Genomic DNA, 23,389 nt, shown 5'->3' with positions numbered 1-23,389 from the left:
GTATCACTGTCACTTCAGTTTCTCAAATCCTTTGATGTAATCAGATAGGAGGATGTAAGTAAAACTCACCACACGTTCTCCTGCTCTTGCTGGCTCTGTGCTGGTCTTACGGCTAGTTTTGTTTGTGCCTGAGTTCAGTGGGCAAGTACCTGAAATTCAGTTTGGCTCTGCTGTGTTTGAGGGCAGCACTGAAGCAGGAGCAAGGATGCCATCATACATGTTAAGTCCCTGCTCTGAAGAGCTACCTGGCTCTCTCCATACTCAAAGCCATGGTGATAGCCTATATGAAAAGATAATTAATGATCCAGGCTTCTGGGTTTATTATAGCCCTGAGTTGAGAGAAAAGTATAGTTGAGAACTCTTTTTTTTTCTTCTTTTTTTTTTTTTCATTGATGACCACATGTATGTCTTAAGATCATTTTTATTTCTGATGTGTAACACAACCACAGAATTGGCACTTCATGGTTGTATTCTTTCATTTTCTTTGCATTCCCTAATGCAGAGAGCAGAGCCTTAGTGCATTATTTAAAAACTGGAAGAGTCTGGAGCAAACCTGTTGTTGAGGCATGTTTTCTTGCTAGCTTTTGTAGAATGAACTTCTACTAATTGCCCAGATAAGGAAAACCCACCAGTACAAGATTGATGGATATGTTAATAAAGAAAAACAATGTACAAGAAGAGTATTTCCCATTCATGCGTTTTCTATTAACATGAGGCTATCAAGGTTGCAAAAGAGTAGGAGTGGTTGCCAGGACTATTGAGGTCTCTTGCAGCCTTTTCTACTGATTTCTTGGGAGTTTATAAACTCTCTTGGGCTCAGACTCTCGTGAATATTCATTATTAGTTTAGACCATGGACTAGCAATCTGAGTTTTAGAGCTGATGGGCATCTGCTGCTACCTTTGAAGTGAGTAGGATTTAGTTAAATGTTGATGGGTATCTCTGAAAATGAGGCCACTTCTTTGAGTTCTCAAATTCCTGGATTTGTGTGCCTGAGGGGAAACTACACAAGTTTGAAAATGTTGACTTTGAAATATACTTTTGTTTCCAGTCTTGTAAGTAGACAAAATAAATTTCACACCACATGAGGTACCCAGGAACTTAATTAAGGTGAATTAAGTGTTTTAAAATCTTAGCAGAACAGAAACTGCAAAGTGTGTGCAGAATAATAACAACACGTGCACATTCATCAGTGAGAACCAGAGTTTGGGGGTCTAAGTAATGCTTGCCAGATCACACGTGGATAAATTTCTCAACTTTTTTACCATGACATCAGCCTGCCTGTCTACGGTTTAGCCTTCCCTCATCAAGACCCACTACTCTTAATAGAACACAAGATGACCATAAAATCCTTGCTAGGGACACTGTGAACCACAGCATGTAACTGAATACTATATTACACTGTGAAATAAGGACTGTGAAAAAAAAAAGTGTGCCAGATATAATTAAGAACATTTCACATTGTGATCTCAAGTTACCCAAATAGCTAACATGTAATAATACAAGAAAGGGGGAAGCTGTATCTTGCTCAATGTATTACAGACATTTTTAAATCCTGTCTTCATCATGGTATTTCACTGAATTACATTTTTATTAATGTTTGGAAAAGTCTTCTGCATATAAGCAGTGGTCATTTACATGTTTTTCATATTTTAGAAAGTATTGTAAGATTCTAGCAGTACTGCTTAGTGCAATATGAAACATAAATATGTCATAATAAAGAAAATATTTTTTCAAAACCTAGATTGCACTATCTCATATCAAAACTTAAGAACCAGAATTGGCTCCAAGGAAACATACCAGTTTCAAACCTGCATATTTTTAGCCACTGTACTGTCTTTCCTTGCTTCGTTGGAAGAGCTCTCAATGTCAATGAATTAGATATTTTGAGTATAAGTACCCATCCCTTCTTTGCCATGTGAGATTACTCTGTGCTTTTGGTAGAGACTTTGCTGACTATTAAGTTCTTACTAAACTTTTACTAAAAGTCTCTGTTCTTGCTACTTCCCATTTTAAACATATTTTACAAATTAATATTTTTTAAGCATACCAATACAGCAGCACTTCTCCTTCTGAAAAAACAGTAGCTTCTCAGACTGTTTAGCTGAAAAAGTAATGTTAAGGATAGTTGCAACTGCCAAAGTCTGGAAACTCAGAGTTACATCTGACATTTCATTCTTCACCTTAACTATTGAGCCTTGGCCATTCATTGGATTTTCACAGTGCTTTGGAGTTAGAAGGGAGTTTTACAGATGAAAGATGAAAATCAAAATAAACTCCTTTATCAAGTAAACCTTGCAAGGGCATTCTGAATTTTACAATAGGCAGGGAGTTGATTGTGATATAACATACAACACAGAAGGGTTGGAATAAACAATTTATTCTCTATCGTTAGGGATGGCCATGCATAACTGACTTATGGCTCTGGTTTGCTCTGCCACTTGTTACATGTGCAGTCATCCCTAACTCATACCAAAAACAGTTTATCATACTCCCATGTTGCATAGTTTTTATCCAGTGTTCTCTCATTAAAAACTTCACTGGGGAGACTGAATGTTAAAAGATACTGGCAATGCTTTAGTAAGGTTTCCCCAGAGTTGGGTCTCACTATGGAATCTGTGCCGACAGTGATCATAAGACAGTTCCTGATATCCTACACAGCCACAGTCTGCTGGGCAGGTAGCAGTCATCATCTGACAGCACAGAGCAGGTACAGTGCAGGCAGCAAAGGCTGGCTTGTCAGAAAGACTGAGGGACTGCAGGGGCTCTCCCCAAGTCGGGAGAGAATCAAGGGGTAGGACAGCATGGGTCAGTGTCACTGCCCCCATGGCTTAACTCCTGCTCCTGCACTGAGGGTTTTGTTTCATCCACTGTCAATTCATGACCTTCCCTGAGCCCTGAATCTGTTTAAAACACTCAAGGCCAAATGCCAGGTAGTTTCCTGGCCATCCTTGTCATAGATGTAGTCTGTAGCTGCGTTTTGGACAGACATTTGACAAATTTCATTCTGGAGCATTGTATGGATTAGCCTTCAGCTGTGTGTTCCCTTCCTGAAGGATGTTCCTTGTGGTTGGTGCATGTCTCCAGCACAGCCTTGTTCATTTTGCCCATTTTTCTCAGGAGAGGATGCAGTCCTGGTACAAATGTAAATCGGTGGGTCACCAACACACATTCTGGCAGCTGGAGTGAAGCCATGGCTGTGCCTCAGTCATAAAGCACCCACTCCCCAAGTGCACTGCTGAGGTTGGAGCTCCTGGGGGGTGCTCTGACCCCACCATGTGCAGCTCTGGTGGCAGACTTTGGTTTATGCTGTTCTGTGCCTTTCGTGGCCAGGGCTGTTTGCTGCAGGCTGACACACACAGTGCTACATGGGTGTTGTCGTGCCTGGAAAAATGGTGCTTGACAAGGGTGCTTTCCATCAAATGCATGGTCCCTCTGAACAGTCATTCATGTGGATGGATGTTTACCAGGCTATATCACCTTCCTACTTAACAGGAACATTTTGAGCCTAGACCTTTATTTCAGTGTTATCTCACCCAAGCTAAGTATAACTGGTGAAAGTTCAATTATATGCGAAGTGACTATTAAAGCATCGGGGCTCATCTGGGGGTCTGGGCCTCCCCTCCAGTTTTCACTTACAATTGTGCTAAATCCCTTAATGCTGCAGAGAAATCGTACGTTCATCAGGTGGAGCATTGGAGGCCAGGGTGCAGATAACCACTTTTACTGCAGATGAGACATTGCAGTCCTGTTCTTAAGAACTGCCAGGCAGATTGGGAATCACGGTCACGGTTAATAGCAGCGAATTGCCAGCTCTTGATGGGTGGGTAGTCACTCCTTTCAGTGGTTGCCCCCTGGGGGAGAAGGTAGAAAAACAGAGGGAGGGAATTAGAGTGACTTTGCACAGTTGAGCAGGTTCATGCCGCTGGATCAGTGGCAAGCATTGGCAGGGCTCCACTCTGGGGAGGCTCACAACAACATCACAGTCTCATTTTTACCAATTGGTGTTGCTATAGCCAGTGGTGCACAGGGGGAGAGCAGAGAGAAGGGGGGGAGCCGGGGGGGAGAATGAAAGCAAGAGTCTGGACTAAATTAAACAAACAAAAGTGCTTGTAAGTAGCATTTAACCCATAACCATTAGCCCAGTGCTGCTAATTGTACTAAACTATATATCTGAAGTTCAGTGTGTGATTAAAGAGTTGGCTCACAAACTCTCTGCATAACCTTAATTTTTTCAAGGTTCTTTGAGTGTAGAATGGCTTATAATAATGATTTTGACTAATACGATTTTTGACATGCAACTTTAATGCTTAACCTTAGTACAACTCCAGAGCATTTCATGTGTATTCAGCTGTAAAGAGTGATGATTTAAAGGGATAATATAAGAAAAAGGTCGTTCTAGAATGAACCTCTAACAAATTGCATAAAGGAAGCTTATTATTCCATGAGTAGAGAGATACGCAGCTTTTCTGATCATTTTTCTGCTTGGTTCAAGAAATTGTTGAGACATGATTGGGAAAAGAAACACAAAAAAATGAAATAGAAAACTGCAAGCAGTGAACATTCTTTTGATGGTTATGATTTTGTTGCCACTAAAAATACTCCTCAGTAATGTGGTTGTTCATCTTTCCTCTTGTTTTGGGTGAAGAATTCGTTCCAATAAGAAAATGCTGTTATTGGTTGGAGGATTGCCTCCCGGACCTGACCGGCTACCCAGCAATTTGGTTCAGTATTATGATGATGAAAAGAAGACGTGGAAAATACTGACAAGTAAGTGGTTTATTTTTGTACAGTTGTCTTGATGAATTTAAAAACATGGTTAATCAAATTAGACACTTTATTGATTTGTTTCTCTTCAGAGATTTGTTTATGTATCACAAGGGGCTTCACAATGGAGCAATAAATTGAGATTGCAGAAGATGCTAATTTTATAATAGGATAGGCCTAAATTAACATTGGCTTAAAATCATTCCACTAAGTTTTTTTTTAAGTAAACTTGTAAGTCTTTCAAGCTGCAACATGAACCCATGCATATTTATGTATATATGAATAAAATCTGGTTTAGGAAAAAAAAGGCAGTGTTCAAGACATTTTTCTCAGAGTCAGATCCCTGGTAAGCCATAGTACTAGAGCACACCTTTGATTCTCTTTTGCATTTTCATTTCCTTCTTCCAGCTTTATCTGTTGTCCACAATCATTAAAGAAAGGTTTCCTCTGTACTACCCTGCGTCCATTGCTGACAGAAGCATTGGTGGAATATATCAGCTACAATAAACAGTGCATGGAGGCTGCTATCACAAAATTCTTTACCACCTTCTTTTAATAGTGGATTGTGTTTTAGAGTAAGTATTTTGCCTCGAGCATCGAGATTTGGAACTTATTGTTATGTTGGTTGCGATTCCCAGTCTGACTTGGTCATGGAATCAAATCATAGCTTCTTGAGTGCAGCAGGCTGTGTGTGCATTAGTCCCCTTGTGGCTAAACTGGCTGCATTGGTCAATAAAACTAAATTTTAACTGTCAAAATTGCCCAAAGCAGTATAGATAAAATAATAAATGAGCAATTTTGATCCATAAATCAAAGCCATACTTCTAAAACTGGACAACTGGTAAAACCTGGATTTCCTATTAGACCTGCTTTTTTTTCCTCCCCCCTCCCCTCCCAGTGAAATACATTTTACAGAATTCTGTTCTTCTTCCTTATCCAAAGCCTGTAATGGTGTACATCCACATTAATATTACATACACAGGTTAGGATAAAAAAAATTTAAAGATTGCTATGATGCAGGACTTGAAAATAACGCCCTTGCAATTTTTTTCCCCATGGAAGATTTAGGAGCCATTCACAAAGTGGTGCAACATAAAGACTATTTGGGTATACATGACCTGGACTAATAGTTGAGGGTGTTGTGTGAGAATGACCATTACAAAAGGTTATATGAACAGTACCTTATAAAAGTCTACAGCATCTGTGCTACAGAACATATTATGCTTCACATTTTTCAGAATAATGAGTTACGATACCCATTTCTCAGAATTAAGAAAATTCTGAATATGGTAAGTCAGTGAAAAATCAATGACACTGCCTAAGGCAAAATTGTCCAGGTGTGTTTTTTTCATTGCTGTGTCTAATCCAGTGGCTCAAAAGGAGAGGCAGGAGGAATGGATCCCTTGCTTCAAGATCTGAACTCTCAACTGAATTAAAGTAAAAAGCTTTCTTTTCTGAATCTTAACTAGCTGTAGATTGTCAGATTTTGTAAGAATGGAATTTAGTCAGCTCTTGGTTATTTACATTGTGTTGCTGTCTCCAAGACTCTGAGAAGCTACCCAGAGGCAGGATACCTAAATGCTCTGGTTACATGTTCATCACTGCTTTTGGAGTAACACCATTGTCTATGGTGGTGTTGAGAGATGTTTCAGAATAATTTTATGTGGAGAATTTAGTCTTTTCTCTGTTACCTCTAAGAAATAGGGCAGAAAAGTTCTCCTTCCATTATGGCTAACGCACGTAACGCTCTATGCTGTGGTTAAAAGACAAGGCATCTGTTCCAGGCCTGGCTAGCTTGGGTTCAAGCACTTGGTGCTCAGCACTGGAAGTCCTAGAGGTCCCAGGATCTGTCCCAGTGTCGGCTGAGACAATGGCTGCCAAGTACACAGACCTCTCTTGACATGAGTAATCCTGTTCTTGCAAATCCTCTTGGCCTGGGCTAAAGTTTGAAGAACACCGAGGAGATTGCCTGTCTTTTCACACTGAAAAAGACTAAATGTTAACAAGCATTATTTCTTAGAAAATGTTTTACTACTCACAAAATGGTAGCAACAACAATGTAAAAAAACCAGTTGATGTAAGAGTTTCATGTATCCCCATTTTTTCTAACTTAAGAGAGAATGGGAGATAAGTCCAAGTAGAAGTTTTGTCCTTTCGATGAAACATTGAAAAACTCTACAGCACGTAGGGACTTGAAGAATTGCAACTGAGAAGTCTTAGGGAAGACATCAAACTGTCCAAGCTTACACCATAGTGGTAGTTCAGTGCAGCCATGGTGTGGTATCAACATACATTTAGGGTGTGTGTGAATTTAAGGGCATATTCCTATCTTTATTTATCCTGTACTTTTTGCAATTCCTGTACTTTTTGCAATTTACCCTTTTACCTCTCTCTCAATCCACATTTGTCTTATCAGAGACATACAATCAGCAGCAAAGGCAGATTTTTTTTCTGTTGTATTTTTTTGGTTTTGCTCACTTGTTTAGACAGTGCTTTCAGCCCTGAGATTGCAGTTCACTCTCAACTTGTTAGTGCAAATGAGGAGTTTGCTCCTCAATGAATAGGGAGAGAGCAAAAGCTATGTCCTGCTCATGAGGTTCTGTGATGGGAAGAATATCAGTTCTTGTAGCCTGGTATTTTATGTTTTATTTTATTATCGCCTTAGGTGTATTTGATTTCTTCCTATTACAAAAGTTTTTTTTAACCTTCTACCTGCCCATAGGCTCCCCCACACACCAACAAAATGCCACATTTTGCACATAGAGGCTTACTGATCCAATGTAAATGTGCACAGAAATTCCCCCTCCCTTCCTCCAAACCCATCTACATTCCTCTTTTTCTGTTTTCTGTGCCAGTGGCATTTGGGGATAGGGAAGGTGGGAAAGAAGCCTTGAAACACTTAATCTTGGGTGCAGTGGCAGGGCCATTGAGGGGGAGGTGGATGAGAGGAGCCTGAATCTCCTCTGAGAGGGGTCCCAGAAGTTACTCAGCAGGGCCTGCAGACCCATTTGAGAGGGAGCTACTTGCCTGTTGCCTTTTTCCTTCTCAGCATGGAGAGTGGCTCTTGCAACCACTCAGTTTCTTAGGGCTCTGTGTCCTGCCCTGTGTGATGCATAAGAAACAGGAGGAGATCAACCATCAGGAGCAACTGACTCCCTGCAAGCTGTGGCACTGCAGTTGGAGCTGTGAGGATGGCTGCAGGTGTGTAACAGCACAAGCTATGGAGTATGACAGCTCAGCAGAGGAGCAATCTCATTTTGTTCCCTAGACAAGACCAGATCTATTGGCAGGGGATCCTGCCCACCTCTCTCTGCCTGGGTAGCCAAAGCACCAAATGCATCAGTACTAATGGGAGTAATTCTAAAGGTATCAGGAAAACAACTTGCCTTGTTCATAGACCCAGGAGAGGAGGGGAAGCATGCACCCATTTCCAATTTTTTAATGTCATCATCTATAGGCAAGAATGCTATGGCTCAGGGGATCGGTAGATTTTTCACAGTCTAGTATTACTGTGTATTTTTCCTATCTGATATTTCTCAGAGAGTTATTTTTTCTATGTTGACAACATAGAGGCAGAATAAAGAGGAAAAAAAGGAGAAAGTAAGTGGCATTCTACAAACATTTTTACCACCTAATTTTGCTTGATATGGGCACAATCCTAATCTGAGATTATAAATAATATTATGTGGATCATAATCTGCACGTTGGTGTTTAATTTGAAGCACTTATTGCACAGTTGTGCCAAGTAAAGTAGCAGCTTTTATAGACTTTATGGCAAACTGCAGCAAATAGCTTCACTGCATGGTTTTTTCAAGCTTGCCTGTGTGTGCACAAACACCAGTTCACTTTTTAACTGGGCACTACATAGGTCGCATAGCAGCAACAGGCTACCACTGCCCAGTGACAGAAATGGAATAGTGGCAGTCCTCAGTAACAGCAAAAGTTCTGCTCTATTAATGGAGTTTCATTATTCCATTATATTTTACAGTCTTCATAACCACTTAGTGGATGTGGGGTGGTGGGGGGGGGTGTCTGTGTCACCACCTCATGCCTCACTGCCCAGAACCAGCCACTGCTGCTTGGGGTTTAATTACCAGTTATGGTCCTGCCAGGAGTCCAAGTTTAATTCTAGAGCTCCTTTGGCTGTTTGTTTTAATGGCAACGTTTAAGAATAATTAAACTTTAAGGAAGTAAAACAATGTTTTGTTTGTTAGAATTATTCTGTAATAATTGTGAAATCCAGAGCCTATGAAGATTTTTTGTGTTCAGAATTGCATAGCTTTCCCAAAAACCCTACTGCTAAGGCAATGATGTATTACTTTCACTTTCATTATATGTTTTTAATCAGAGCATGACTTCACACTAGACAAAGCGATGCTTTATGCATGGTCTCCCTTGTTTTTTGCTAAAATCTTTTGACATGATTAATTTTACTTTAATGCTTTTGTCTTGTTGTAATGGTAAGGATGATGGGTATAAACCAGGGCAAAAAATACATGCTTTTCTGTCATAATGCTTCTAAGCATTTAAAAAATATATTAAATGAAAGAAAAAAATATCACAAGAGAATGATCCAACTGGAATTAAATTTCTTGCTGTGTGAACAGAGAATGCAAGAAATAAATAAAAATGATGCAGTCATTGTTTTAGGTGAGGTTTTTTTGTATTTTTTTCCATAGCAATTTATCTATCTGTCTGATTAGAAGCAATGACTAGAAGAGAAATGGTGTCTTACAGGTTTCTAGATATACAGTGATTCCTTGTTTCAATGCAAAATTCCTTTTTCTTCAAAGCACAAAAGGTAAAATGTTGGAAACATTACTGAAGTCTTACATGGCACATTCCATCCATGTGAAGCTGCAGCAGATACTGTTTTCGTGTCAGTACTTCATTTTTCAATAAGATGTTAATTGTAACATTCCTTAACTTCCTTAGTTCACTGCATCGTCTGGGTGAACCACAGAAAGAATTCAGTGAACATCACAATAATGGCAAATATATATATATATATGGGCAATAATGCATTTATGCTTCAGGATAGCAATAGGTTTGGATTTTAATGCAGTGTAAAAGCCAACATCATTGTCCAATGAGAACTGTCTCATATTTGTATAGGAAAGACAGGAAAATGTCCAGAAAGTCACCAGACTGCAGAGTTTAGTCAGTATGACCAGCATGTCTTTTCAGATTACTACTTCTCCTAGCTATCCTTTAGTCTTTTGTTTCTGGTTTTCTTGGCCTTCCAGCCCTTTGTTAGGTGTATTTAAGTCCTCTGTGTTTGCTCAATGTGTAAAGACAAACTGTGAATTGGGCATTTTGATTTCCTTCCCAATCCCTCTCCTTTCCTGCTAGCATCAATTACACAATATCAAAGAGTTGTCATTTACTTGTCTTCCTCTGACTACCTGATCATAACAAGCAGCCAGAAACCTCTTCATCCTTGGTGCTCTGATAAAGGCAGTCCACCTTTTCCGTCCTTTCCCAGGCTGGCTGTGCTTTCATTTTTACATGAAGCAGTCTCCTCCAGGTAGTCTGGTCTGAGTACAACGTTTTATTTCTGTCATTTTGACTTTTTAAATTTCCCCTGAACATGTTCTGTGGCAGTGCAGCAGTCCTCCATCTTCAGTAACAGCATTTTGAATGTCAGTCAGCATTTAGGCATACTGGTGGTTCTCAAAATCCTTTGAACATCAATACTGACATATTTTATCCAAAGGGAAGTCACGTAAAAGGAAGGTAGAATGGTTTTCTTCATAGTCAGCATCAGAAAACCTGGGTCACTCCACTCCCTAGCCTGCATTGTTTCTGCTGGAGAAAGTTGTGTATCTTTCTTCCATGTTTTCTTTGGCAGTTCTATGGTGCTCAGTTGTATCAGCCTTTCCTATACTGAATGATACTTTGTCCTTCCTGAGCAAATTAATAACAAAACTTATGTTCCTCTTTTTCTGCAATGTCTTTGGAGTCTCTGAGAACTTCTCAATCCTTCATGAGTTGGAGTGCTTTATCCAGTTTTCTATTTTCCAGGTTGGCTACTTGTAAGACAAACAGTATGATTATAGCTCACATCAAAGGTTCTTGGAAGAAATTTTCAAAGGCTTAAGTGTCAGCTTGAGTATTACTAGATGCCTAGCCCACATTGTGCCTTTGGAAATGCTGTGTCTTTCAAGTAAATACATTCATCCACTGTAAAGCTTTGACTTTTTTGAAGAATGATAGTGTGTTAGAGGCCTTCTTCAATTCATCCCAACTTGATTGGTTACTGAATAGAAGAAGTGATCTTTGCAAAAAATTGTGTCAGATCAGATGTACAGGTTGTCCTGATAAATTCTAATTTCTTCCTCCCCCTCCTTTTTTTTTCCTTGTACTTGTGAGAATAGTGCACACTTACATTAGTCAAAAATGTGTCTTGATGAGCACTTCTTGGCAGCCCTGATAAATTTCATCTCTCTTACTCCATTTATCCAGCAGTTGGGGATGCTGCAGCTTCTGCTTCAGTGCTGTGTCAAGGATGGTTTCAGCACTGCATTGAAAAGCTTGAGCAAGCATTAGCATATTGCTAAGCCAGTAGTCTTTATATTACCCACTAGACAGATTTAGTAAATGTAGTAGATGTATGTAGAAGCTGTACACCTACACATATGCACATGCTTATATGTATCCTCCTTAAAAAAAACATGAATTGTACTAAAAGCTAATTTTAAACATAAATTCTATCTGTGTTTTCCATCCTTAGACCCTTTTTTAAAGTTTCCAAAGCAGGAAAGTAGGGTCACAAAGGAAGAAAAATTCACACACAGAAAATTGGTATGACTGTCCAGCTTTAAGCCTGGATTTAGGAGATTAATTCAAGGTGGTCAAAAACACTGCCAATAAGCCACATGTTTTACACCTACAGGGAAGTAAGAATATAGAAGTGAGAAACAGAAATACAGTGAAGAGTATTTTTTTAAATCTGACATAGCAGAGGTTAACCACAACTCCCATTCTGAGGATGATGCGTGGGAGTTCAGCTGTGCAAGTGCCATTAATGGCGCACGCCGGCGTGTCTAAGAGCAAGACAGAAGTCTGAGAATGAGTAAAACATAGCGGGTGAAAACATAGTGGCTTCTCACAATGATTGCTGTATTTATGTGTGAAATGTTGTTTTCTTCTGCACTGCCATTTGAGATAACTTTCAAGAAATGTCAGCCCTCTTTGTGCATGTTTTTGGTTTTTATTACAGTGTTGTCAGCTTCTGCTTTTACACAAGTGTTACTTGATTGTTTGTGTCTTCTGTTCCCTGTGCCTTACTTGTAAATGTGGTGGTTTAGATTCTGGATAGCTTTCTATTCCTGTGTTCCCAGTCCCTTCACCTCTTGCTATGATGTATCTTTGAAACAAGGACTCTTACCACTGCATTCAGTCTGTTTGTGCTAAAGCCCTCAACAGCCTTGCAGCTCCTCTTGGCTGCTTTCTGCCCCCTTTGTTATGGGCTTGTGAACACCCACCTCTGTGGAAACCAGGCTTCATTTCCTCTTGAATATAAAAAGATGCCTGAATCTACCTACTCATCTTGGTCCTCAAAAATGCCATTGGCAAGCAGTTGCTTTCAGGGAGAGTCCAGAAGTGTTACCCGAATGTCCTGTTCTCTGCCTGTGCTCAGCCAGGACCCTTTGTGGTTAAAAACCTGAGTAGCATGAAAGAACAAGGCACAAACCCCTTCCAAAACAATGAGGAGTGCCCTTTCCTCAGGCAGGGCACCGAGACAGTGGAGAGTGGAGTAAGAAGGCAGCAGGTGTGAGACAGATGAGTTACCACATGATCAGTGCGATTTTCACAGCAGATGCTGATGTCAGGCTTCTGTGGGGACATCTTAGAAAGGTTCTGGCTCCTGGAGATGCCACTCCTTGCTACATCCTTGCCAGTGCATCAGAACCTTTTACTCAAAGCCTTCCTTCTGGGTCACAGAGCTTTCCTTCCTCCAAGTAATCTTTCAACTTGAGTTGCATATCTTTACAGATGGCTTGAGGATGACAGTTCCATTTTGCAGCAACTTCTACTGCCTAGTTCCAAGGCAAAATGAAAAAAAAAAATCTTTCAAATGCCTTTGCAAAACCATAGTCATACTAGAGCACCCCTTCTCAACTTCTCTTGTAGAAGAAGGTTGCAGTCAGAGCACAGTATTTTAGCTTGTGAATCATTCAGGCATATCCTAATGGGTATTTCACAGCCCCACCAAAGAAAGTTTTATCAAGTTTTGCTAGGCTAACTGCAAACCAGAAACTGCCTAGCTACAAATGACAAGTTGCTTGCTATGATTTCACCAGTAAACTCAGGTGATCAACAGAATGTAGATATTAGGGCTTAATGCCGCCCTGGAGGATCTGCAACATTTTGAGTCCATCTCAGCCTATGGGCATTGTCTGTCTGCTATGTACACACATCCCCTGATCCAGCAGGAACTGGGAGCTGTGTTGTCCTGTCTGCTGTCCAAAGCAAGCATCCCACCTGGCTAGGTACAGATTTCTATAAAGTCTCATAACTTCTGGTGAAAGGAAATATTGTCAAAATGTTCTCACCAGACCTGTTTGTATAGGTCCCTCAATACCTTTTGGCCACTGTTTCTACAAATATCAGCCATCATGAACTCCTTTCACAGAAAATTATATGGCACTATGCAAATTCAGTGTTCTTTGCAAACATTACTTTCTGGTTTTTAGATGATTCCAGGTAAAATTTGTGTGTTTATTCTTACCTACTTGCTCTGGGATTTATGTAGCATTAATAGGAGCTAGGCACGTATGGAGATGAAAATGAACTCAGGTGTGTTTCTAGTTGCTTACGTTGGAAAGCATTCCCTTTTCCAGTGACTAATGTGGCATTTATCTACAAATGGGTTGCAAACAGGATAGCAGAACACTGCCAGCTGGATAAAATTTAATAATAAAAAACTCTCATTGAAATCCTCAGATTTTTTTGAGAAATCGGTGTGTTTTATGAATTTTCTCCTCTCAAATGTTCTTAAAAGGCAGTTTCCTTCCCAGAAGTGTTTTGTACACAATTATTTGCAATATAGATTTCTGAAGCCTGCCTTAGCTTTCTCCATTTTTCTAAGTGCTGTTATGGTAAGAAGTGAACATTTTGCATTCTCGACTTTATTTGCTGTTGTATGTTCTTATGGTGTTGTAGAGGCTCATTGTTTATAGGAAGTCATTCTCTTTTCAATTTTCCTCTATTTTCTTGCAGCTTAAGTTCCTTTCTCCCTTTGCCATCCCTTTCCCCTTCCCTACTTGCCCCCCTACTCCCTTACCTTCCCTCTGTTTAAGACAGAAATAAAATTTATTACATACTTGAGAAGGGCTTTTCTAAGCTTTCTGTCTCATACCAGGTGTGGTATGAGCTACTGCTTTGATTTAACTGAATGCTGGAGTATCTGCAGGAACAGACTAATATGTCTTTACAGGGATGGGTTTTGGTATGTTGTTGTGTCATATTTATATATTGTGATTCCACTCCCAAATGGGGATTGTGCTACTATACAGGATATGCAACTGCAGAATGACTGCTCACACCGAGAAAAAAGTGTTAACAAATTGAATAGTAATGAATTAACCTGCAGAAAAAGCATTTTGCCCTAGTACACAGAAACCCTGCATAACTAGAGCATATAATTTTAAATGAAGCAGGCTCAAGGAATGCCTCAATGGATGTGATGTCGACAGTAGCTCATAATTCATGGATATGAATTATGGCTGAATATCAGGAAAAAACTTCCTGACATTGAGATCTATTAGGTTGTGGAATAATCTCCCATGGGAAATGGTGGAAATCCCATCGCTTAAGATCAGACTGAGCACTGGGAAAGGGACAAATCCTGGCCTAGCCTCAATCTTTTAGGGCAAATTAATTAATTACTTTAACATATGCCTTCCCATCAGTCTAGACAAGTGGTGTCTTCTGGTATTTGCCAGGCAGGAGCAGCAAAGACAGCTGTAGGATAAGCTGCCCTTCCCTGCCCCATGGCTGTGCCTCCTCTGCTTGTGAATAGATCATCCCCAGAGGTGAAAAAAAGGGGTGCCTTTGAGCCCCTCCAGAGCTATTCTGAAAATTGCTCTGCTGGCTTCTTGAGGGCTGAGTGGGAAATAAACTAGGCTGTGTTCTTGGCATGGAAGGGTGCCTGGTTTCCAGCTGCAGGGCCCTGGACTAACCTGCATGAGAAGCCTTAGGGGCATGAGCAAGCCCGGCACCCCGGCTGTTTAGCATGAGAGATCCCACTCAGGATCCTTGAGACCATGAAAGGGAATAGGAATCTTTTCCACAGTGTGAACATCTGTTTTCCATGAGGTGGGCAAGCCTAGCCGAGCATCCCCTGAGCTCAGCAAACACCCAGGGTGGCCAGTGGCTGATGCAAGCCTGTCGTTTGCAGCAACAAATTATCTGTGACTGAATCATTTTAAATATTCCCATTTTATTACAAGTAGATAATGTATTTAATGCACACGATTTAGCTTTAATTTGTGTGGGGGGGGGAAGTCTTCAACTCTTGAGATGGCTGTAGCTAAAACTATTAAATCAAACTTGTTTCCTCGTGAACAGAAACAGCAAGTAAATGCATGTGAAGTGATGGTTCTGCAGTGATGACATTAATGTGTACAACCAAGCCAACGCTTTGAATTGATTATTTAAAATAAATTTTTATATATATATCTGTATATGGATTGAAAAAAAAAGGTTTGACTCCAAAACTTGAACTAGAAGATGGTAAATGTTCCTCCTAGGCTAAGCAGCAGAGGAAAAATTGGGAGAGAGATGTCTTTGCATCACTTTGAGGTGGGGAGGCTTGGCAAATTATGTTGTTAGAAATCATTAAAATATATTTAAATAGAATTACCATGATGAGTGATGTAAGAGCCATGTTTCTTCTCTTTTCCTCCCTCCCCCCTCCCCAGTTTTACATGCAGAAGAACAAAGTGTGGCTCCAGTCTGTACTCAACAGCAGCTGCTTGCTTGCTGGTCAAGAATTGCAGCTGCTGTATGTGCACAGCCTTAACAAATATACACACCATATGTAAAAGATACTTTTCTGATTGAAATTACATGAAAGGAATGTCAAAGTGCTGCAGGATCACAAAGAAAGAACCCGATTTCATTTTTTTTTTGATTATAGACTAACAAAAAATAAGTCCAATTAAAGAGAAGTCTTCTGCCCTCATGCATATGAAAGGCATTGTGCAGGCATAACTAAGGCAGAATTTGAATCCCAAATTAACTCATTTGCTGGATGCAAAACTGAAAGAAAATCCTTATGTCCAGCTTTTAAGTGTACATAATGAAAACTGCTACAGCAGAAAAATGTATTCATATTATATCTCTAATTCAGCAAAGTATTAATCACACTGATGTTCAGCAGCCTGTTTAAATACATGCTTAAGTACTTTACTAAGTACTGCCTGTAAACAACTCTATATGATGGTGCATTAAGATATGATAGAGTTTATCTATACACTCCCTCCAGAGGACTGCAATTATTTTAAGTACCGTGGCAGCCAGCAGCACAGAGCTGGATGATCTGTGGTGTCCAAATCCCAGCCTTGTGGCTGGTCCCCGTGCAGTCCCTGTCTCCCAGCTGCATTACCACTGATATCTGCACAAGCTCATTTAAGCTTTGTTTTATTCAGCAGAATCATGACTGCTGGAATCAGCTGGGCATTTGCTGGCTCCCAATAGCTTCAGCTCCAGGAAAGACAGGCATGTTCAGGGCAGAGATGTCCCATGTAAGGGTTTATACAATACTCAAGCCTCCAACCTAAGTCCTGTTAATGTGCAGAATGTTTCAGGGGCTTTCTGCACCAGGGCACATTTCACCCAGCAAGATTGGAGCCACTGTCCTTCTGCCAGCAGCGAGGCTGCCTCCAGCACTGCTCCAAGAAATGATCACTTCAGCACTCAGAAATTTGATTTTTCTTAACTGCAAAGATTTACAACATGAATAAAGCCCTGACATAGCATCCCTTTTCCTGAAGCCATGATTTGGCTTCACTCCAGCAGCTTTATTTTAGCAGCCTGGCTTCTCCTCAGAGGCAGGGCTGCTATGGAAAGGGGATCCCCCCAGGAAGAGCGTTGGTGCCCACCTGAAGTAGCTGCAGTCACTTCAGGGCTTTCATTTGAAACTTTCAGTATTGGAAAATAATTCATTGTCATCAGAGAAAATAACTGAGGGAGAAGTGTTCTGGCTTTACATGGCACAAAGCAGTGCTTTTCAAAGGGAATGAAGCTACCTCTTGATACCATGTTTTTTTACCATTTCTTCTGCTGAAATCCCTAAGTACCCTTTTGCAATATGCAAAAAGCATTCTTGAGGGCTCTGTGTTTCCCCTGAGGCTCAGAGGCTTTTTGCAGAGTGCTGCAGGGTTAGGTCTCAGTGGCTGCTGCAGTGGCACAGGAGTGCACAGCCAGGGATGGGAATCCTCTTCCTCCTCACAGAAGCAAGGCTGCAAAAGTAGCACCAAAGTACTGGGAAATGAAAGACTGCACGCCAATTTTGGGTGTCAGGAGTCCCACAGAGGGTGCAGGTGGGGTTGAGGAATGACTGGTTTTGGTTGGTTGAGCTGGACAATGATGGTAGGTATCAGAGCTGCCCACTGAGTCCACAGCTGGAATCCATCCCAGGTGGACTCCAGAGGCTGATGCGAAAATGTTAGGCAAGTGTAGCAGGAAAAAATAATAAAAAACACAACCCAAGGAGAGTCTGGCCTATTAGAGGTTAAGAAAAGAGAGTGGTGTGGACCAAATACATATCACTCCATGAAATCTAGGGATTAAATATATTAAGAATTTATTGTTCTACATGTAAATGATTTGTGGTTGTCCAGTAGAGCAAGCCACAGACAGACGCTAAAAACTCGGAAGAAATACTCAATTTACCCATTTTGGATCATTTATATATGCCTTTTTTAATGCATTGTTTCCTGCCACTGGTGGATACAGAACCTGCTGAACTCAGGCCCTTGACCAGCCTTTAAAACAAAGGAAAACTTGAGAGTGCACCAGTCAGGGCTAGGTCAGTAACATGAGGTTAGTTCAGTTATCACTACATCACACCATAACAATTTCGGGACTCACAGTTCTACCCTGGGACTGTCCCCTCAGAGCACAACAACAACACTGCCCTTTGTCATATGTTCAAGTAAAGCACAACTGAGTACCTAATTCTGATTACTGCAGGGAACTTGCTGCAGAGTTACATTAGCTGTGCTGCCAACAACTTTATCTCTGATCTTGCACATTTAGTGTATTAAGACAAAGCTTTGTGATTCAACTGATTGTTTTTTCAAATGGGAGGTTTTGATCTTATGGTTGAAAATTAAAAGTCAATTGAAAGTAAATTGAGGAAAGTAAATTGAAGGGGCATCAAGCATATGTAGTGTCTTGGATTTAGTGGTCTGGCTTGTAATTTTTGAAAATGTTTTGGGTTATCAGCACTTGTGCTGTAGAGTATAGAACAAATAAATAAGCCTTCAAGGTAATATGATTTGAAGACAAGATTTTTTCAAACTTGCTTAATATCCATTTTTATCAAAACTATGTTTATGCACCCTGGTGCTGCAATAGAAATGAATTTATTTGCGAAGATCCAGTGAAATAGACCTCAGCAAGTGTCCCAAACAGGTATTTGCAGTCTTTCAGATGTTCCACTTACTGAAGAACACCAAAAAGTACTTTATGTCAGAAAACAAAATAAATCAGAAGATTTACCATTTGAAAGCCTACATACGGCTGATCATACAGAGCTGTCTTTGCAGACTTAATGGCTCAAGTTTGACTTTAAGGACTCTACAGAATTTTAACAAAGTTATTTCTGTAATAAATATTCCACACTGCTTCTTGGGATATGTACAATCAGTACAAAATTTCAGTGTTTTAGTTCTGTGTAAATAGGATGCACTGGCATAAAGAGTAGGTTGCTTTCACCAGCTCGTTTTGCAGGTAGTTGCAATTCTTGTTTGTTTGTAGTCGTTGGAAGTTTAGTGAGTCTGGATCTTTTGTAATTCTGTTCTGAGGCCAAAGGATTGCCAGAGATCCAGCTGATCTGCTTTTCCCCAAGGTAGTACCCACTCGTTGAGCCATAATGCCTGCTAGTGCTCCTGTTCCTGAGCAGTTACAAGTGTAAGGTAAAATGTGCTCATTTAAACAATGTAATCAGTGCTTAAGGTAGTTTAAGCTAGTAGCTTCTTCTAATTGTGAGACTACAAGCAATTACTGCAGCCCAGCTGATAAGTGGTGACTTCTACAAGCACAGTGCTAAACCAAAGCAATAGTGTTGATCATCTGTTTGTGCTCTGTAGTATGAATCAAAACTGTTTGTATCAGTGGTAACCTAATTTGTGTAAAAACACATTTATTTTAGCCAGATTTGGATCAGCAGTCTCCATATTAATATATATGATCAAATGCACTGCTCTTGGGATTATATTCTGTCTTTATTAATTTATATAAAGACTGCAAACTCCTTAGGCAGGATCGGTCTGCATTAATGTCTAGAGGTGATGCACTGCGCATTTTACCAGCATTTTTGCAATGAATTTATAAAAAGAACAGTTCAAAAGCACCTCCCTTTTTTATTTCCTTTATGTTTCTTTTTCTGCCAATTTTTTTACGTCTGTTTCCCTTTGTGAAAATCCAAATTCATCAGGAATGAAAGTTAAATTGAGTTTGCACCTGCAGGGTATGTGACAGGACATATTGTTGGGCAGGCACATACCTGTCTGCTCGTGCTCCTCTCCCATTTCACAGCTAAAGTGCAATCCTACCAGTTCCAAGTGCTGCACTGCCACTTGGCTGTACCCCTGCATGTGGCTCTTTCAAGGTGGCTTTTGAGACACTCACAGGGATATTGGTGTGTGCAGTACTGGCTGGGACAGGCTGCAAAATGCAAGTTATTCCATTGCTGGGCTAAAGAGGAGAACTGAGGGTGTGCTTACCCTTGCCAGTACTGAGGGGGCTCTATCTATACCATACAAGGAAAATAAGTGACTGACTTCAAAATCATCCTGGCCTTTTGCTTTCCTCCTCTTGGCCATGGAGAAGAAAGAGTCTGTAGGAGCTTACAAGGCTAGGCTGAGTCATGAGAAGGTGCTGTGCAGGGGATCTAGGATGTTGGTATTTTTGTGGGAAGCTGGAAGAAGCTGGATGTTGGGAAGGAGTGTTTGGTTGTATTTCATACACAGGTTTAATAATAAGCATTGTTGTTGGGATGGATGGTGCTTTCAGAGGGACTGTTCCTGTAAGCTGTTGGGGAAGAGTGAGGGAAGGCAGCAGTGGAAACGCAGGTAAATACAAGTCCCTTTGCTCCTTCCTGAATGGACTAGACCTGCTCCAGCCTCATCATGCCTTCCCCAAAAAATCATTCTTTAGGGCAATGAGAAGAGAGCTGTAATCTGGCCACCATTATGCTGTTCAATTCTGGATTAAGCAAGGAAAGCATTGTTTCTCCATTGGAAAGAAGTGACTGTTTTAGAAAGGTTCCTTTCTTTTCCCCCATTTAATTCTGTAGTTATCTTTTCGTGTCACGGTTTCCTCACGTCCGCTTTCCTCTTCCTTACCCCTGTAATGAGGAAGCACACTCTTTATTAGAAGCGAGCATGTTGTTTTTACCCAGCTTCCAGATCATTATTAAGAGAGCGGGAGAGGGATTTGGCGGCAGGTCGGTGGGGACGGGAACTGTGCCTGCTATATTTCACTGGGACTGGCGCGTGGAGTAGAAAAGCAGATGTGTGTGGACTGCCAGAGAAATCGCTGACTGATCCTTGCGCAGTCTGGGTTCGAGGAGCCGAGACAAGACGAGGCAAAGCAGGTATGACTGATATTCGTGCCAAAGCCTGAGCACCTGCCATGCCCATTGCAGGCAGCGGCAGCCGGATTGATGCGCCGAGCGCTCCCCGGGGTTCGTCTACTCCGTTTGATTTCTTCCCTTTCACGCCGAACACGAGCAACAAGCAGAAGTTAACTGCTTGGGAGGAAGCTGCCTATGCCTTTTTTTTGTGCTGCGTTTCACCTCTTTTGTTTTTTGGTTGGCTGCAAAACCTGAAGCCAAAAGATGATTGAAACGCCTCTGCCCGGGGCGGGGGGAGCCGAGCACACTGCACCCCATCTAGTGGCTTAGCCTCACACTGCCGGCGACGGGGAAATGCGGCAGCAGCAGCAGCAGGAGGAGGAGGAGGAGGAGGAAGGCTCCTGCACCTCCGGCCAGGGGCTTCGTAGCCTTCGGACTCCGCGGCACCTGCGTGGGTGATTCAGAGATGCTGAAGCAGCAGGAAGGTGTTAGCTGTCTGTCAGAGCTGGGGTGGATCACACACAGGGGACTCGCACCCAGCTTGGAAACAGTGTTAGACAGACGGTGATACTAAGCCCTCTGGAGTTAAGAAATGTGAGAATTAAGCTGCCTCTGCAACCTTAATTTGGCCTCTGTTTGCATAAGCACTAAGATAAAATCTCCAGTGATATCACACACTATTGTTTGTCACATGTCAGTGCACAGAAGGGACTGAGCTGAATTTCTGCTCACAGCATTTCTCCGCTGTTCAGCAAGTAGATTCTGTCTGTCACATGCTTCTGAAATCTTCTGATGACAGAATTTTTTCACAAGGTTTCCTTCACAGACTTCACAACAAAGGCCAACTGCTTCATGGACATTCACTGTGGTATTTTTGTACCATCCTCTTTGTGAGGAGCATCGTCCCAAAATCGTTCCCATTTTGCAGATGAAGAACAGAGGTGCAGTGTGTTTAAAGTCAAATGTATTCTTTATTTTGGGGTGCCCATTTAAAGACCTCTCAGACCATGCTTTCCAGATGGTCTCTCCCACTTACTTCTGTTGCAGCAGTCAGCATGGAGTGCTCCTGCATATCAGGCACAGGGATCAAATCAGGCTCTGAAAATGAAGCACAGGTAATTAGTGTTCTCAGAATAGGAGAAATGGGTAGGTGTAGAAAAAAACAGCTTAAACCAAAATGAAAATATACTTACTTCTTTTCGGAATCACTTTTATGCCAGATTATTGCTTTGAAAGGACTCACTGGGGGGTTCCAAGGAGAGACTGTGCTAGCATGAGGAGTGGCCTGGATTGCCTGGGCTGTAAGAGTGACAAGGCCACAGCAATGCCGGGTTAGATCCATTTTAATGGCCTGGTGTTACGTGCTGAGGTTGTAGTTTCACAACCATTACAAGCTGATCCAAACTGGTGCTGCTGCTAATACATTAGTCCTTCCCTTCTTGTGGCCTCGCGCTCCTGCTCACTCCAATTTGTGAGGCCAGGCAGGGAAGCTTAGTGGGGAACAAATCAGGGTTAAATTCAATGCACCTTAAAAAAATAATGTGGTTTCTCAATTGTTTATTTCTTGGCTTCATGCATGCATCAGCCATCACAATGAGTGATGGATCCTAAAACAAGAAAGGGCAGAAGTGTTTTTTGCAGTGACAGTTTCCACTGGCCTCTGGTGTGCGTGGTATTTCAGCAAGAAGGTTCTCCTGGGAACACAACTGGGTTCCACCCAGATATGCAGAGGGCAAAGGAATGTGAAGACTGCAGGAGTTCTGGACCAGTATATGCTGCTGTGTTTGCAGATTTTGCTCTCTCTACCTCCATTCCCAGTCCTTTCGCCATGTCCCCTCTAACCTGCCCTGACCCATCCCTGCCCTTTTCTGTTTCATTTTCTTCAATTCAGTCTCTACCAGAACCTGGTCCAAGCCACTTTTACTAGCACAGTGAGTCCCAGTTTTGTTTATGCAGACTGTGTCTCAGTCCTCGCTTTCCTTCACCTAAGTGCAAATCACACTTTCCTGAACAATACTCTTTACAAAGTAAATGTCTTTAACAAAAGATGCAAGCCAGTTGATGATACTTACTTATGCATATTTAAAAAGTATTTGGGATTGATCACAACAGCTTTACTTTAGTCTACTGTCTATGTTAAATCCTGCAGTGCCAGCATGGCCAGCGATTTGAATTAACATGGCCTTCCATCCTAGTTGTCAGCAGTCCATGATCATGCACTAGTGTGTGATTTGTGAATTATTTGTGATTCTGTGTGAACGTGGTTCAGCCCGTGAATTTTGACACCTCATGATTTAAATAGCAGCTCCTTGTGATACTCAATTTAGCATTCAGTTTTGAGAAATGTAGTTTTCTTCTGTTTCCTGACTGGATGCTTTCTAAATCCACAGAAGGTTTTTGAGGACACAGGACAAAATTTCTAGTATGAGTACTCACATGGAGTGAATTTTTCAGATTGTTATGAGTAGGCATCACAACACATTTTTCTCAGCTGCTTTTTATGAAAATATTAAACAGTAGTGTTTTCATACAAAGCAGAAGAAAATTAACATAAATTTAGTCCACATCTATTAATGGATTTTTTTTAAGTAACTCATCTGTGCAAGTTTTACATAAGTATGTGGTTTTGCTGCCTAGGTTGAATTTCCTGTCCTGAATTTGAAAATTTTCTGTGGATCTGTCTCTCCCTTCCTTAGGAGCTCATCTGTGGGGAGAGGTGTAGGAGAGCAACATTTCTGCCTGGTTTCTGTTGGATAAACCAGTCTTTGGTGTTACCAAATTAACCACCAGTTTGGCGGTTAATTTATGTGGA

At 41.1% G+C, this 23,389-nt stretch overlaps 1 protein-coding gene across 5 annotated transcripts in view; it reads left to right on the top strand.

The window, feature by feature from the left end:
* The window catches only part of KLHL14 (kelch like family member 14), a 60,345-nt gene that overhangs the window by 12,422 nt on the left and 24,534 nt on the right, over positions 1 to 23,389 (top strand). For all 5 annotated transcript variants that reach the window (XM_085052762.1, XM_085052765.1, XM_085052761.1 and 2 more), the window contains exon 3: positions 4,648 to 4,769. In XM_085052762.1, the coding sequence (XP_084908888.1) occupies positions 4,648 to 4,769 (122 nt within the window). The remainder of the gene's footprint in view (positions 1 to 4,647; positions 4,770 to 23,389) is intronic.

Source organism: Lichenostomus cassidix, chromosome 2 (genome assembly GCF_008360975.1).
Source record: "Lichenostomus cassidix isolate B80296 chromosome 2, HeHo_3.0, whole genome shotgun sequence".
Lineage (NCBI taxonomy): Eukaryota > Metazoa > Chordata > Aves > Passeriformes > Meliphagidae > Lichenostomus > Lichenostomus cassidix.
The sequence above is the reverse complement of the archived record's forward strand: the minus strand, read 5'-3'. Positions and strand labels throughout refer to the sequence as shown.